The sequence below is a fragment of the Oreochromis niloticus genome, linkage group LG8, assembly GCF_001858045.2.
Source record: "Oreochromis niloticus isolate F11D_XX linkage group LG8, O_niloticus_UMD_NMBU, whole genome shotgun sequence".
NCBI classification, from domain to species: Eukaryota; Metazoa; Chordata; class Actinopteri; order Cichliformes; family Cichlidae; genus Oreochromis; species Oreochromis niloticus.
Genome location: NC_031973.2, coordinates 28,080,263 through 28,098,723, shown reverse-complemented (window position 1 = coordinate 28,098,723; position 18,461 = coordinate 28,080,263). Strand labels below are relative to the sequence as shown.

The 18,461-nt window shown below is 41.1% G+C and overlaps 1 protein-coding gene across 1 annotated transcript in view; it reads left to right on the top strand.

The window, feature by feature from the left end:
* Positions 1 to 18,461, top strand: part of reep3b (receptor accessory protein 3b) — a 36,719-nt gene that overhangs the window by 5,442 nt on the left and 12,816 nt on the right. The window contains exons 2-3 of the mRNA XM_005471229.2: positions 6,779 to 6,851; positions 16,981 to 17,057. Coding sequence (XP_005471286.1) covers positions 6,779 to 6,851; positions 16,981 to 17,057 — 150 coding nt within the window. The remainder of the gene's footprint in view (positions 1 to 6,778; positions 6,852 to 16,980; positions 17,058 to 18,461) is intronic.

Below are 18,461 nucleotides of genomic sequence, written 5' to 3'. Positions count from 1 at the left end.
TCAAGCACCTAACCATGCAGACTGCTTCTACAAACATGATGGTTGCCACCTGTGCACCAAGTACAGCTGTGAAGTTACCTTATTGCTAAATATTCCACAGTTGGTGGTATTGTAAGTGGAAGTAACTGGGCAATGACAGCAACTCAGTCACAAAGTGGGGTCAGCTGATGTGGAGACACAGCGTGTGCAGAGTTGCCAAGCATCAGTCACTGCAGACCTGAAATCTTTATGTGGCCTTCAGAACGGTGCTTCATGGAGTGGCTTTCCATAGCTCAACAGCTAGGGCTGTTCGATATAACGATATATATCGGATGACCATAGAAAAACGTCTATCGTTTCATTTTACGCTATCGTTTGTTTCGTGGTGTCGCAAAATAAACTGTTTACAGCAATATTTTTTTCATTATTTTGATGGTCACTGTAGTGGCTATATTAATTTCCTAAAGTTCTCTCTTTCTCTTATATTTAATATAACCACACTACAGACGGAGAAGTGCTTGTTTTGATGCGTTGTCGTTAGCAACAACGACGGTAAAACCACCGCATGTCCGCTTGTTTATTTTCCACATAAACCTTTCACAATAAAGCTCAAGATCCTGTTGAGACTTTTCAAAATAAACTGAATCACGTGAAAGATGCAGAGTATTTACGGATGAGAAGCAAAAAAGAGCCGCCAGGTGCTAAAAAATAAACCTTAGACTCAAACGTTAGAACAGGCTTTTCCCCGCAGCACGCTGTGTGATAAATACTCACAAAGAAAACGGCGGCCGTTACAACCTATGTCTAAAAATGTATCGTTTCATGCATCAGTTAAAACACTGGACTCCAGGTACGCGACGCCCAGCTGGAAACACTTCACGCAAGTCGAGCTGCCCGACATTCACAGAATTTACAGAAAATGTTACATTTTTGTGATTTATATCGTTATCGGACGATAGATGTCTTAATATCGGGATATGAGATTTTGGTCATATCGCACAGCCCTATCAACAGCTGCATCCACAGTGTTACAAAGCATGTCATGACTGGACTCGAGAGCAGTAGAGATGTGTTCTCTGCAGTGGCCAATCACACTTCTTCTGTCAGTCCATCAGATGAGTCTGGGTTTGGCAGTTGCCAAAAGAAGGTTACCCGTCTGACTGCACTGTGCCAAATGTGAAGTTTGTTGGATGGTGGATTATGGTGTGGCGCTGTTTATCAGAAGTTTTGGTGCAATCCAATATAACATCTCTGAGATGAACCAGGAATTCTCGGGATCAGTGCCTGAACTCACTTCTGGAAAAATGGTCAGAAATTTCCATAAACACTCCTAAACCTCGTGGAAAGCCTTCCCAGAAGAGTTGAAGTTGTTATAGCTGCAAACGGTGGGCCAACATATATTTATTGACATACATACATAGTGTATGTGCTAGACTGTGTCCCTACCTGTCCAGAAAATCTCTGGGAACTATTTTCCCTCCAGTTCTTAAAAAAAGTTTGAAATAAAGCTTTATTGCTCTTGATCTTGGAATTGCATCGATTGGCTGCTGATGTTTTGATTTTGTGTGGCTTAAATATTCTTATAATAAAATGTATGAAATAGCTCAGGTGACTCCTGCTGAGAGAAATCCACTCTTGAGGTTTGATTTTCCTGCCTGTGATTGTCCTACTTTCCTGGAGGAACGTTCCACACCCACCTTCACTTTCCTGCATAACATACCGTTCTTTAAGTTTAACAGCGTTCACTACCAACATGGTTACTCACGGATTTGTTACAAAGTAATATCTTTGCCATCATATGAAACTGAAAAGCCAAATCCTACGTGACAGGATATGTGGAAGACTAAAACCTTGCTTGTCATTGCTGAGCATGGCTCATTTCTTTATTTCCCTCACACCAAACCCAACTTATTCTCAAACTCATTTTACATCTTCGGCCACATACAGCTCTCTTTGATTTTAAGTGGGCTGGACTTTCATTGGGAAAGTAAATTCCCAATGAACTAAAAACATTTAACTGCACATTTAATATCTGAGTAAGAGTGCGTGTGACGAGTTGTCTAATCATTGCTGCTGTCAGGAGTCGGTACCAGGCGTGGCTGTAGCTGCGGCAGTAGAGCAGGTCACCTACTAATCAGAAGGTTGGTGGTTTGGTCCCCGTCTGCTCCAGTGCATGCCAAGTATCCTTGGCTAAGATACTAACCCCAAGGTGTGTCTCTGCTCCACCATCAGATTATATAACATATCTTATATAGAAGAGCACAGGAAAAGTGCTTGTGCGACTGGGTGAATGAGGCAGGTTGTGTAGAGCACGTGCTCAGAGTAGAAAAGCGCTATATAAGAACCAGTCTATTTACTAGTCCTTTCATTTAATTATTTTCGTATAGCATCAATAGCTGTAGTGGAGATTTCTCTCAGTGGGACAGACTGCAAAATGTGTGAAAATACAGTTAAAAGTGTGAAATTTATGCCCCTTTCTGAAGACATCCAGTGGGCCTGATTGCAGTCTTTTCTGGGCTGATTCGGAATCTTGGACCTTATGTTTGACACCCTTGGTATAGCGAGACCAGGAAGTCCTTGCAGGCTCTTGTTCCTGTGTGTCTGGGTAGTCCAGGGTCTAATCTTGGCAGCTCTCCTTTCTGCGTTAAACACTCACACAAAACACATTCGGCACCAGAACAGAGAAACAGGATTCAGGTACAGAGTTTTGTTTTTCAGCAGTGGCTCAGCAGTGTGCTTCTCTACCCTTTATCGAAAAAAAAAAAGCACATTTTTGAACTAGCACTGACATGACGCAGAGACGTGACGAGCGTGTGAAGTCTTGGTTACCTTGATGTTTCTATAGCAACAGCTGGAATATAAACAGCTCTGTTTGTTGGCAGCTCGCTGGTTACTGAGAGGACTGTGGTCAGAGGCGGTGTGTCTGTGTACAATACTATATCCACAAAGTCTGTGGCTAGATTTTTTATGGAATTTTTATAGTGCAAAAATGATTTAAAGGCTTCCATGTTTCCTAAAAGAGTGAAAGTTGTCAATAAATAATGAGTAAATAATCAGATTATTTACAGCCACGGGGCAGTAAATAATCTGCTCTGTGGAGTCAAAGGATCCGTTCTTGGTTGGTGAGCTCTTGGTAAAATCCACAACATGTAGTAGAAGGGTTAAATCAGCTCCTTTATTCTTGTCTTTATAAATGGGTTGTCGAAACATTTCGCAAACATGAAAGTATTTCTGTTGTATCCCATCACTGCTGTCGATGTAAGGACGTGTGTGATGAATTGAAGTGATCGGGCACCGGAAGGTGGAGTCCTTTTTTCTTTTTTTTTTTATCTGATCCAATACTCGATGATTAAAGTGATCGATATCTCTGGGCCTGTTCTCACTTCCTCGTGAGGTGTGTTCAGTATTATGAACATCAGCTTCTGTTCATGTGTCCAGCTGCTCGTGAGAGGAGGCTGTGTGCCTGTCTGTGGCTGCAGTGCTGTATCATGTTGTGTGCTAAGTGGAGAAGTTGAAGATGGCACTGTTGATATTGATGCTGTTTTAAGATGATGGTATTTCTCTGGATCGAGGCTACACTTGGGTACGCTCTGTCTCTGACTTTTAAGAGAGATTCTGTTAATTCCAAATCTCTGTTTAGAAGCAGATACCATTTAATCTGCTTTGGCTGTTAGTTTCCTCTAACAGCAGTGCTGTTGTGAGACTGGTCAGGTGTATTTGAGTGGAGGCACAAACAGACTACAGCATTAAGATCAGGATTATTTGATTTGGATGGAGAAGATCGTCCCACACTTATGCGAGCATGTCTGTTGTCATGGTAGCTAGCGGCAATCATGTAAAACTCATGAATCCCGTCTTTCTAACAGTGTGTGTTTTAATCACTACCAGTGAACATCTGCGTAATTAAAGCACTGAAATCATTCTTTTTGATGTCCGCGGTATTTTATGTAATGTGAATCATTCTCACAGTTAGGGCTGTGCGATATGACCAAAATCTCATATCCCGATATAAGACATCTATCGTCCGATAACGATATAAATCACAAAAATTTAACATTTTCTGAGGCAGCTCGACTTGCGTGAAGTGTTTCCAGCTGGGCGTCACGTACCTGGAGTCGAGTGTTTTAACTGATGCATGAAACGATACATTTTTAGACATAGGTTGTAACGGCCGCCGTTTTCTTTGTGAGTATTTATTACACAGCGTGCTGCGGGGAAAAGCCTGTTCTAACGTTTGAGTCTAAGGTTTATTTTTTAGCACCTGGCAGCTCTTTTTTGCTTCTCATCCGTAAATACTCTGCATCTTTCACGTGATTCAGTTTATTTTGAAAAGTCTCAACAGGATCTTGAGCTTTATTGTGAAAGGTTTATGTGGAACATAAACAAGCGGACACGCGATGGTGTTACCGTCGTTGTTGCTAACGACAACGCATCAAAACAGGCGCTTGTCCGTCCGTAGTGTGGTTATATTAAATATAAGAGAAAGAGAGAACTTTAGGAAATTAATATAGCCACTACAGTGACCATCAAAATAATGAAAAAATATTGCTGTAAACAGTTTATTTTGCGACACCACGAAACAAACGATAGCGTAAAATGAAACGATAGACGTTTTTCTATCGTCATCCGATATATATCGTTATATCGAACAGCCCTACTCACAGTTAGCACAAATTGAAGGCCACAAAAATGTTGTGACTTTATGCAGTGAAGTTACAATGCTATTGCTTCTGAAAGACAGAGACCAGGTCTATGACCACTCCCAGTCAGCTGCAGTCTTCAAAGCAACTGTAATGCATTGAGACAACAATACAACAGCAGTAAGACAGTCAGTCTATGATTCGTCTGGTTTTTGTTTGATATTGGATGGGGCTAGTTTGGCAATTACATAGATTCTGTTTGTTATAATACAGCAATTAACCATTAAAAATGAACAAAAATCACAATTCTGTTTCCATCTACATGTATAGAAAATACAACTACACAAATGTAGTTGCTTCCATTCAGAGTCTAGCCAGAACCTTCAGACTTAAAACAGAAATGCCTCCACAAAGAGCGACGTAGTTGCTACAAAATGTCAACATAATGTCAGCAAATTCACTTTTATAAAAGAATAAAAAGAGCGCGACTAGTTTCAGTCTCCTCTTCCAGAGGCGCTCGCAGGTACAGGGACCCAGCCTGATTGCAGTAGTTTGCTGATTGCAATTAGACAGAAATTATTTGCAAACCTTTGCCAATCTGTGTGAGAGTGATTGCAATCAGTCTGAGTCAGACAGCTATGTTACAGCTATGTACCTAAACCTTGCTTTGTGATCAAAAGTGGAGAGACTGAGGCTGTTGCATCCTGTTCCATGCTCGACCTCTCAGCCACTACATAAGTTATTTATTTATTTATTTTGTGAAAAAAAAAAAACCCCAACAACAACCAAACAGTCCAGTAACACTAGACAAGGTAAGCAGGGTAAAACAAGGTAATCCACAACATTGCTGTGGCTAATGGCTACTAGCTAACTAGCTAAAAGAGTAAAAGTTCTTTACTCGTTTTGTTCTATCGATGAGTCAGACAGCTTTAGGAAAAGACTGGTGACAGTTTCCACACTTTTTACATTAAATGTGATGTACAAAAACTGCGATGATACTAAAGCACTTATTTTGTGCTGTAACCATGCTGTGTTGCTCCCTCCTTTCAGTATTTGTAGTCAGTGTTTCCTGTAATCTGTACAGCTGAGTAATGTTGATGGCAGCTGACAAACTGAATGCCACCCAAGAAGCTGTGTGTTCGTATGTGGTACACAGTCAGGGTATATCTAACTTGTGCATACTAGAGAGATCTGCACACTGTGCTGTAGACAGGGTAACCTCAGTGCAAGAGGAGGAGCTTAAAAAAGAGGGATTGGAGGAAAGGAGTGTCCCACTTTAAATTTATTGAGTTGCTTATCTTGCATTCTGAGTCACTCCTTCAGAGGCTTCTATCATGAAGAATATATGGTGTTTACCTAGTGTGGGCGTGTAGATGTTCATTCTTTTGGTTTTGCTGTGTGTGTGTGTGTGTGTAACGAGAGCTCTCCTAATGTCATCTAAAATGCTTGATCCTTTATTGCTCATTGTGCAGTTTCTCTTTCGTTCAGGTGAGATTCAGTATATAATTTCAAAAAAACGAGGCCTGTACAGTCAAACCACACCAGCTTCAGAAACCCAGCTTCACATTCCTCATATGATTTTCTCTGCTTGAATCTTTGCACACAGTCAAGAGTGCAGACTGCAGTATTTTGGGGTAGTGTTGAAAACTGCATAGAAACCAAAGTTCACATTACCCTCAACTACTGTTGCATTATATCACAGAGGAAAGTGGGATATAAATAAGTCCCCACATTGTTCAGATGCAAGAGATGATGGGTTTTGACAATAAAAACACAGTTTTGTACATTTGCCTTAGCTTGCATGGTGGCGCTGCAGGCTTTCAGCAGTGTATGCATTGGTACAAACAAACCAACATAAAAAGGATTTCTTGTATACATGTGAAACAGAATGTATAAACCTGTAGCACTGGTTCACCATTCAGTATCTACTGTATCATATACACGATGTACAGGCCCGTCTTCACTGTGTATGCCTGCTGATCAGCATATTGAAATGGGGTCTGGGTTTAAAGGCAAAGCTGTGTTTCCACATATCAGCGATGTTACAGTGCAGAGAACTTTCCTGTTAGTTAAACTTTACTAGAGAAACTGTATTTGTGTTGATTAAATTTGAGAGAAGTTGAAATGATGAGAGTCATGTGTGTTCTGTCTCCATGCAGGCTGCTGTTTGGGACTCTGTATCCTGCGTACTACTCTTACAAAGCTGTCAAGACCAAAAATGTTAAGGAATATGTAAGTTCAGAAATATTACTCTTTATTCACTTCTCTTCTCTTGCACGACTTCATCTCACACACAGACACACTGTGGGGGTGGGGTCTAAGTTATTTGTTAATGTTGTTTTTAAACATTAGAAAGCATTTCATTTCAACAAATTTGACAAATTAAGAGGTAAAGTGGGCCAAAATGATCTGGAGCATGATTATAGCTTTTTCACTTAATGAGTAATTATACCAACAGGCATACAAATTAATAATATCATCAAGTGACGTCATTTTGTATGTGAATGCCTCCAGCATGGTCCCGCTGACACAGCCGTCATTCCTCATGTGCTCATGTCTGCATATGTCAGTGAAACTGAACATATGATGTTGTAAGTTTAAAATATATATCTTATTTTCATCATTATGTACCTTTTTCAAAATAAACTGAATGGTGATATTAACTCAGAGATGATACTGGACACTAAGTGCAGTACAGTAATAGACTATGTTGGACTAATGCAGAACAGGCTGTTGTATCCACTGTTAGTTACATTGACTGCACAGCCCCTTTTCCGTCAGTACCTACTCGGATCGACTCGGTATGGTGTGCCACGGTTTTCCATTAGGTCATAGTACCTGGTACCAGGTATGTTTGTTTTTTTTTTTAAAGTACCTGCTTGCCCGGGGGTCCAGGCGATCCAAGCAGGCACTAAAATGTGAGGTCATCAGACTGCATGCCACTGATTGGCTGGCCAATAGCGTCACTCGGTGAGTCATGAAGAGTGTCTCCTTCATGAAAATTAAAATCACCATTTTTGAAACCCTGCATTGAAGGAAATGGCAAAAAACCAAAAAAAACAACGCCATGATCTCTGAGTGTGACGAAAAGCCACGGACCAAGCACCTGGTATTGTGTCGACGTCAAACTTTGTTGTAGTGTTTGTGTCGCATATTAATTACATTGCAGGATGCTCGGACGTGTTGCTATGACAACAACCTCACACATTAGGTATTACTGGATTGGACAACCAGTCAATCTGTGGGGAGTTGATCCAAGGACGTACTGATGATGCTGTTTATTTTGACTTGCCAACTTCCACTTGTTATACAACAGCATCTTTGTGCTGGTTAGGGGTGTGAAAGCAGCCAGCACTCATAATGTTCTCCCATATACATTCTCCTATTTACTGACCACTTTATTACTCACAAATCGACCATTCCAAGTGTGCCTCTGTTTGACTTCAGAACTGCTTAATGAATGCAGGGGCATAGATGCAGATTCAGCAAGGTGATGGAAACATTCCTCAGAGACTTTGGTCCATATTGACATGACATCATCACACAATTGCTACAAATGGTTCAGCTACACATCCAATATACAAATGTCCCATTCTAACAAAATATCCTTGGATGACATACTAAACACAGCCGATGCATTCATTGAAGTGTTAGTGTGCTGATAGACGTGAAGAGGAAAAAGTGCTTCCATGTGAATGTATGTGGGAATGAGACATGTTGTATGAAGCACTTTTAGTGCTCAAGCACTCTGAACCTCAGTTTGAACTTAAGCAAGTCGACTTGCTTAACTATTAAATCTATTGGTAGATTAATAGTTCTTTTGAAGTGAGTTATTTCTCCCCTGTACCATTAGAGGATTTTAGGGTTACCCTAAAACCCTAAAAGGGTTACCTTTTGGTAGGGTTACCAAAGCTCACTTTAATCTGTGATTACAGTCCTCATCCTTTCAAATATTTTGTTATCTGTCAGTTTTAAAAATGCGTTTGATGATTTGAATGATTTGATCTTTTCATCTCGATTCAGACATTCTTGTCCTTGTCTTAGGGACTAGCCACCTCTGGTAGATACCAACGTGCTTTCTTTAAATCTCTTGCAGAATGTTAAACATGTCTTGGGACTGATTACACTTTTAAAGCACGGTTGGATGCATATAGACGATATGCCCTAGAGGTGTTTTGGCTAAGGAGTCGGGTGATGTAACTAATACCAGTGAGAGTGACATTCCAGTCTGCTGAGTTAGTAACACATTCACATACAGCTTTAACACACCCTCTCCCAGACTGCTTTGAGCCGTCTTTCACCCACTTTCTCCATTACTTTATCCTTATCTGCTCTTGTTGTTAGATCTCTGCTTTTACTTTGCTTTTGCAGAGGTTTGTAAAGGAATGGTTGGAAATGAAGATCAGTACTGTTATGGTATCTCGTGAAGACATTTTACAAGCCTCAGTGCTTATAAAAGCCTAAAATGCTGCACTAGCAACTTTGATCTATGGATTACACAATACCAGATCATTAATGATCTTTAATTCATGGTATGACTGTCATTGAAGTTTAGATGTTTGAGACCATTAGATGACATTACCACAGGTTTATGGTAATTTCACACTTTTTTCTCCTGAGTCTCAGTCTTTTCACAGCTGATCCTGTGGGCTGTGTATGGAGGATCGGTGTTTCCTGTTTTCATTAGGACCGTTCAAACAGAAGCTTTACACCCATCAGCACCCACTGTATACCCTTAGTGATTGGCTTGTTTAAATGACTGATCAATGTCACAGGAAGTGTGCCACACAAAATAAAAGCTCCTAAAATTTAAAGCTGCATATCAGGGTCAATAAATGAGGTTGGATTTTATGGAGTTCCATCCATCCATCTATTTTCTTCTGCTTATCCGGGGCTGGGAGCCTTCAGGAACCTCATGCAATGGACGAGTCGTCCCCCTTGTCCCCAGAAATATGTGGGATTAAGAAGGTCCTCGAAGAATTCCTTCTACCACCAGACAATATCCTCAGTCAAAGTCAGCAGCGCTCCACCCACATGTGAACTTTTACATCCATACATTCCCAGCAGGTCCCTGAGGTCGTGTGATCAGGGCTTGCTGGTTGTCCAGCACACGAGGCTGAAAACGAAAGGCGACCGAGCGTTTGTAACTGTGGCCCCAGACTGTGGAGCTCCCTTCCTTTGAGCCTGAGATCTGTGGACTCAGTGGTCGCTTTTAAAAAACAGCTAAAAACTCATCTTTTTAAACTTGCTTTGGGTTGATTTCTATTTTTATGCTTTAGCTTCTGTGAAGCACTTTGTGATTTTTATCTTGAAAGGTGCTATATAAATAAAATTTTACTTACTTTTTACTTTACTTCAGCTACTGCCTGAGCTGTGTTCTGCTTGGTGTGTCGGTACCTGTCGGCTGCCTCTGAAATCCCACAGGCTAACCAAGCCCGATAGGACTCCTCCTTCAGCCTGATGGTTCCCTTCACTTCCGTTGTCCACCATCTGCTTTGGCGTTTACCACAACAACCGGCACCAACCGTCTTGCGGCTGCAGCTTCAGCAATGGACGAGCTGAACGTGGTCCATTCAAATTCACTGTCCTCGGTCTCCCTTGGAATGCTGTTGAAACTCTGCCAGAGGTGGGAGTTGAAGATTGCACGGCCCGAGGCCTCTGCCCGGCATTCCCAGTGCACCCTCAGTATACGTTTAAGGTGCCCCAGGCCTGTCCAGCATCCTCCTGCACCACCTGATCCAACTCACCACCAGGTGGTGATCAGCTGATAGGTCAGCACCTCTCTTCACCCGAGTGTCGCCAGTATATGGCCACGGATCTCATGATGTGAATTACAAAACTGATCATTGACCTGTGGCCCAGGTGTCCTGGTGCCACGTGCGCTTATGGACGCCTTTATGTTTGAACACGATGTTTGTTACAGACAAACTGTGGTTTGCACAGTCCAGTAATAGAACACCAAACCAGGCCGTTCCTCCCCGGTCTTACTGTCGTTGCCCACACGAGCATTGAAGTCTCTTGTAGGATGACAGACTCCCAGGTGGAGCACCCTCAAGCACCAAGAACGTCGGGAACTCTAAATTGTCATTTAGCACATAAGCGCAGATGACAGTCAGGACACGTTCCCCGGGCCGGAGGCTCCGCCCTTCCAGCTACTTTTTTCAAAAAAGCCTGCAGCACTTCTTTATCGTCTCACCAAAACAATTTGCATGAGCTTAAGTACATCTTGTTTCATTATATATGAAACAAGATGTACTAAGCTGACAAGGAGAGACAAGGAGAAATATTTTGTGTCCAGTCATTAGTTTAATGCAATTCTTCAGCTGAATCTCTGAGTCTCATTGCTGTTGTTGTTTTTAGCTGCAGCTCACCCTGCAGAGGTTACTCCAGTGCATGACAAACTTGAAACAGATCCAAGTCCCAGCCTTCTTTTTTCACTGCTTATGAAAACGTGCACGTACCATTGCGCTCACTGACTGATGATGTCGCTCAGATTCCAGCAGAGTTGTAGTCGGAGTTGTCCATCCATGTACAGTTTGTGGGTACATACAACAGGCCATAGTGACCATTTTTCAGCTCCTTTGTTCCATTTCCTGATTATTTCTACAGATTTTATTTTTGTGTCTTTTAGTATTGTTGTACTGAAAGAATTGTGATAAACTTGAGTAATCATCCAGCTTTCATTGCATATGGTTCAATAACTAATAATTATACTTTCCACATTTGCATTGGTCCTTGGTGTTGCGCTACCTTCCCAAGTTAAAAACATCTATAAATGTTTGGGTGTAGGGCTGGGCCATATTATACCGTTCACGGTAATACCGGTACAATGTTAGGCAACGATAAGAAAATGAAATATCGCGATAGAATATGGGTAAAACGCGCATGCGCAGTGCCTTTGTTTTCATACGCACATGGCCGGCGGCAACGGAGAATGAGAAGAGGGAAAGCGGGTTGTTGAGTGAAACGGATGAACCAGAATTGGTTTGTAAAAATGGTGCGACTTCAGTGATGTGGAACTGGTTTGGTGTTTGTCCGTCAGATACACAACAAAGCACATTTTTTTTGTAGAACATGCAAGGGGGCCGTCGTTATTGCTGTATTTGTTGGACTAAGGTGCTTGTAAATCTGGGAGTAATCTGGGTCCTAAACTCCGTCCGCTTCAGGTCCCAAAGTCAAACGAACACTGCAGCATCACTGAGAGTTAAAAACTGTCTAAATTCTTTCACCTTTAATAAAATGATCAGCGCTGCTGCTTTACCAGGTGTAACAATTAAGTTTAACATCCAGGCATCCATGAAAACAGGATTTATTACATTTAACAGAGTTAGAAGTTAGCAGGAAGTTAGCTCGCTAGTTTCCACCTAAGCATGATATAGCATGTTCTGACTGAGAGATTTCTGACAAAATTCAAACGTACAGCTCTGCTGTCACTTCCAACATAAATGAAGACAGAAAACTAAACAGCAGTGACGTTTGTAGGGTTACTGAAGTTGGGCTAGCTGGTATATAATGATGTGCTACGTGATTGTTAGCGACACAGCTATGTTAGCATAGCATAAACAGTGAAGCTGGAGGATGAAGGCTAACTTTTTTCCACTGGATAAAAGTTAACGTGAGGGTTCCTGGTGGTTAGGGACAAATGCAATCACATGGCAGGATGCTGTAAACGGACCAAACTTCAGTCAGGAGAACAACTGAGATAATCCATCCACAATACCAGGTTAGTCATTAATATACTGCAACAACATGGGAATAGTTATATCGTTATTGCAAATTTTCAAATATATATCGTGATATATATTTTTGGCCATATCGCCCTGCTCTATTTGGGTGGACCTAGACACTGTATTACACTGTATGTGTCTGTTGTCCATGCCTGTTTGGAGTAAACCCATTACTCTGTTTTTTTGACTTGGTGAACTAGAGCACACCACACACAACTATATATCTGTCTGTTTATCTTTAAATTATCTTTAAATATATTTTGCAGTGTGTGTTGGATCACTGTCATGCTAAAAAATTAAGCTGTTGTGCATCAAATGCTTTCCAGATGCTGTTTTCTGATTTAAAAATTCCATTAATTTTGACAAAATCTCTAACACCACTGGCTAAAATGCAGGACAGAATCTTGACTCTGTGGTTTACAGATGGCTGTAGACACTGTCGATGTTACGTGGCTCCCAAAAAACCCAAACAGTCCTCTGGTACAAGGACTGTAAATGAGTGGGAAAAACAGCCAATAACCAAATAAAAGACAGACCCCCAGAAAGCTTGGAGAACTGTTGCTCAAGACCACTTAAATCGTTTTAAGAAGGTCTGGGATGAAATGAAGGATGACTAAAGACTTGAGCACATGAGATGTTGCCTTATGGTGCTTCAGTGGGGCCAGTATATCGGCCAGTATCAGCTATTTACCAGTTTGAGTATCTGCAGTTTTAATGGCTGATCAATGAACATAGTAAAGCAGAGATGTGACAAATGGCCTTAAATCATGTTGCATGGTTTTAAGCAACTTACTTATTGGCAGCATGTGTTTAGAATCCCACCAAAAAAAATCAGCTGATCCAAGTATAGTCTGTCAGAGTGTAAACAAGTAATCCACAAATCTCATAACTAACTACATATATCATATCAGATTTTTTAATCCCTAAATATCAGCATATTGATCAAGTGATGCCCTGTCAGCACTACTTGGTGTGGTGGGGAGAAAAACCTGTGGGAGAAGTTCCAGCAGAGGTCACGAGAGATAAAGAACTTTTTAGCACCAATGTAAAAACAAAAACTGCAGTCACTGTCTGTGCTTCACTTACATGCTTTTTGAGCTTTACTGTTCAAGACAACTTTTCAACCAGTCAGCATTCTTTGGACTGAATGTCGTTGCCAACATACTGTAGCCTTCTCGGAGGATTGAACTCAAAACCACCATAAAGCCTCCGTACAAGGAATTTTCATTGTTTTTCTACAAAGCCCAAAAACTATATAAATGCAAGACCAAACATTTTGAGTGACGCAAACACACTTTAAATAAAAGCTTGTTAGTCTCTGCAGCTGAGGAACATAAGATGTGGGTCAGTGCTTGAGAAAAGTGTTGTGATACTCGGTGTGCACCTTAGAAGTTTGGTATAATAGATTACAGAGAAAACAATTTGATGACTAATTGATAAGCTGAATAACTTTAGTGTTTCTTTCATTTAATCAGGATGAATTGATGGATGGTTAATCAGCTGCTTGGATACAAGTTTGCTCAAAATTCTTTGAATTTGTTTCAGAGGCACTTAAGTGAAGCTCGGGTGGTCTTAACTGTCGCCCACCTTTTAGTACTTTACCTTTAGCTGTAAACGTGGGTGTTGTTGTCACACAGTGGGCTGGCAGTGTGGAGACCCAAGTCTGAATGTGATAACTGACGAATGCATCTACTAGGAGGCTGAGCTGTTGGGCCACCAGAATTTTGATCCAAGTTTAACCTTAGCCGTAGTGGCTGTGCAAGTCTAATGTAATGTTTCTTTTCTTTTCTTCCCTCTGGAAGGCGGCTATTCAAAGACAGGGTCAGTAAATGTCTACTGTAAAAGGCTGGTGTATAGGTTACATCTTAATGTCCTTTGTACTGATGAAATGAATCAGGAAGAAAGCAGAAAATATTCTATCTGAGATGGAAAGAAGAGGAGGTTGGGAGCTGAAATGTCTGAAGCAGAGGGAGATTGAACGTATAAATTAAACCTCTCAATCTCAGCGGTCCTGAATTTCACTCTTTACATTTTGTGTGTGTGTGTGTGTGTGTGTGTGTGTGTGTGTGTGCGTGTGTGAGTGTGTGTGAGAGAGAGAGAGAGGATGGGTGAATGTTTCCCTGCTGTGTCTCTTTCAAACACACTCTCACAGGGACATTCTGGTTCCACAGAGATGAGTGAAGTAATGTCATTAAAGAGCTGAAGTGAAGCCGAGTGTTAAAAACAATGAGAAGTCCTGGCTGACTTTCCATACTGCATTTTTTAATCTGGGATGTTTTTCATGGTGAACTGTGCTGTTCAGCATGACGGTGTGGTAGCTGAAAACCCCCCTCTGTGGGCAAATGGGACACAATTAAGCATCACTTATTTACACACACACACACACACACACACACACACACACACACACACACACACACACACACCTACTGCTTGGTTAAAACTGGAAATCCAGTCAGACGAGACTGGAAAGCCCTCAAAGAGGGATGAAGGAAGCGAGACCAGGGAGGGCAACGGAAAGAAAAAGGGGGGAAAATGTCCTCAACCTTTGTTTGCTCTTCACTGCTGCCAGCCTGCACAGAGGCTTAAAGGAGAAAGAACAACATCATATAAAAATGAGTTTATTAGCTAAAACCTGTCCACTGGGGTTTGTGACCATGTTCACTTGTTACACCAGTGTGGAGCAGGGTTCTTAGTAGAATAACTTTTGAATGCTCTGCTCAGTCAAAACTTGATATCACCAGTTGAGGTTGTTGACTTATATCATCAAAAATGATCAATTCTACCCATTTTCAAAATGCAGTTTTTTAGAAGCACCCATCATGCCTCAGGGCATGTAATGTAATTCAAAAGAAACCCCAAGTATGTCAAGTTGTGGGCATTAGTAGACATTTATAGCATAGTAAAGGATGCTGTTACAAATACAGAAAATGTTCCTGTGTTTGTTACACAAAGCATGCTAAAGCAATGCACTCTGGGTCATGCAAAATGGTGGCACTCCAGAGCTGGTTATTATATCTAACTAACTAACTCTCTAACTGTTCAGAGCTACGCTTCATAGGAGTCTGTACATCTGTTTACCACGCAGCAGCACATCTGTATATTTGTTCATAGTACACCTGTATATCTGCCCGTCTGCACAGCAATATAGAACATCTGTGTGCTGTACAGATCATCTGTATACAACAGTACATCTGTACATTTCTGTAGTACATCTGTATATTTGGTCTCTACTTAACTCTTCTGTATACGCTCTGCTCTTATTGCACTTACTGCTCTTGCAGTCTGCATCTAATCAGAAGTGTATTTTGTTACCCTGTATTTATCCATGTGTAATGACAATAAAGTGGAATCCTAATCCTGACAGACCAGAATATACAAAATATGAGCTGCTTTTGGTTTGAACTTCCAGTGCGCAGGAAACGAGGGATGCAGTATGAATCCTCACATCTATGGAGGGCCAGGAGTGACAAAATGAAATAATTAAATACACAAATAAGTAATTAATTAAATGTGTCATTAATTAATTAAAATTGGAATTGATTGAATGGTTATATGGATGGGCTGTGGCTCAGGTGGTAGAGCAGATCAGCTACTGATTGGAAGGTCGGCGGTTCGATTCTTGGCTTCCCCGGTCTGCATGTCAAGTATCCTTGGGCAAGATACTAACCCCAAATTGCTCTCCGATGCACTCATCGGAGTGTGAATGCGTGTGAATGCAGGTTAGTTTGCACTGTGTTTAGAAGTGCTTGTATGAGTGGGCGTGAATGGGTGAATGAGGCATGTTGTATAGAGCGCTTTGAGTACTCCGGGAGAGTAGAAAAGCGCTATATAAGAATCAGTCCATTTACCATTTACCATTGAATAAATAAATCTATCAATAATTAATTAAAGGCACGATCATTCCATTTAAAACATTTAATAAATGATTTATTTCCTATTTTATTAATGGCATGTTTAATTAGTTATATAATTGATTAATTATTTACACATTTAATTAATTAATTATTTATTTATTTAATTCGTTTTGGCAGTCCTGGCCCTGTGGCTGTTCATGAATGAATTTCAAAGTCAGGGGGCGGGGTTAGTGCTGAAGTCAAACCCACTGCTTTGGTCTGCTGTAAGGCTGTATTATAAACTGTGATATGAATCTGTAGGTGCTATTATCATGTTTAGTTATAAAGGACGCCTTGTTACCTTTAGTCGTGAGCAGTATTAGTTTCCTTCTAACATCCAGGAGTGTGTGATGTGTTTCATAGTTTCTAACAAGCCTTTGACAGTGAAACGTAACATGACCGAAACGCCAACATAAATAAAACACGCCCCACACAAATCAGATGTTAATCTGATTTTATTTTTATTTTAGTAAATCTGAAAATTCTAACAGACAGTGGTGCTTAGATTACAGTTGAATAAGTATTTAAAAAACAAAAACGGATGATGTCATCATTTCTGGAGTCTTCATGATCAGCATGCTGCTTCACATGCTGATGCTCTCAGTGGAAATGCTCCCTCTCTGTCCTCCTTGTATAAAAAAAGATTTTTAATGTTAGTAATGTTAAGAGGTAATGCATGGTTTAATGTTCAGCCTTCCTTTTAAACAGTGATTCATGCAGTTGTCTCTCTGCCTGTAGGTGCGATGGATGATGTACTGGATTGTATTTGCCCTCTACACTGTCGTGGAGACAATTACTGACCTAACACTTGCATGGTGAGTTTGCCGTGAATGTTAAACACAAACGCAGTTATTCAAACATTATCTAAACCTCGTAAACTCACATATCATATAGACATATATAGGGATGCAACGATACCAATTTTTTCAAACCGATCCGATACCGATACTTGGATCTGAGTACTTGCCGATACCGAGTACAAAAACCGATACTTCTACCACACACACAAGTTAAACTTAACCGGTAGTAAAGAAACGACCCCAGACAACTCTTTAACACAAATGAAATGTTTACTGAACGTAAGGGCAGAGACAAATACTGTACAACACATCCCTTTTTTATGATATTGATATTCCAATTCCTTAACCAAATGAAATGAAATGAAATAATTCCCTTTCAAATTATATTCAACAACCCAACTTATGTTATCACCTTTTGGTAAGTGACTCACTAATATACACTCCAAAACACGTTATATAAATCCACTAAACATACAATATTCACACATGGGCGCCACACACACTCACATTCACACTTGTTGCAGGCCTGTTTGCTGCTCACGCCGGACGATGGAGAAAAATCCTCTTCTCCCCAGTAAGAGCACAAAAGTCTGACTTGCAGTTCCGTTGCTCGGTAGGTCGCCGTTCACCAGTCCCACACTAAATCCACTCCCTGCGGACCCGATGCTGTCTCTGCTACAGCGCGTTAGCCAGTCACTGTCCAGCTCTCCGACAGTCCATAGCAGCTGCCTCCGTGGCGCAGCCAAGCAGTCCAGGCTAGCCTTTAGCCTCGGCGGTCATGGCTGGAAACACAGTTTTCCACGGACGGTGGTGCGACCGTTGAAACAAAAAGTCACTTCACCCACACTCTGTTGCGAAGCTCTCACACGGTTAGCTTTCTAGTCACACACTCTTTTGTGCAAGTTAACCTCAGTAAAACTAGCCGAGTCTCTCACTTTGGTTCAGCTAACCTCGTTCATCTCTCCATGCTGTTCTCTTCTGTGAACTGTGAACACCTTATGTGGCGTTCAAGTCCATGGGAATTATAAGTATCTACTCCCAAATTCCCATCCGGGCTACATAAGTATCGGTTCATGGTATCGGTTAACTTTTACGAGTACGAGTACGCACACATTTTACAGTATCGGCCCCGATACCCGATACCAGTATCGGGATCGGTGCATCCCTAGACATATAGATACTCTCACATCTACACTGACTGTGGGAGTGGAAGATGAAGATTTCCTCGCTAACCTGAATAATAATGATAGAAATGTACTCTTTTCTAATGTAACTAGAATAAACTTGTGGTAATGTGGATGTGCACTGTGTAGGAACAGAATCACATTTGCAGGAACTTAAGGTCGAATTTCAGTGATTTTGTGAATCCCTAATGTGACGACATTTCAGCTACAAGGAACAATGTAGCGATTTTGAGGA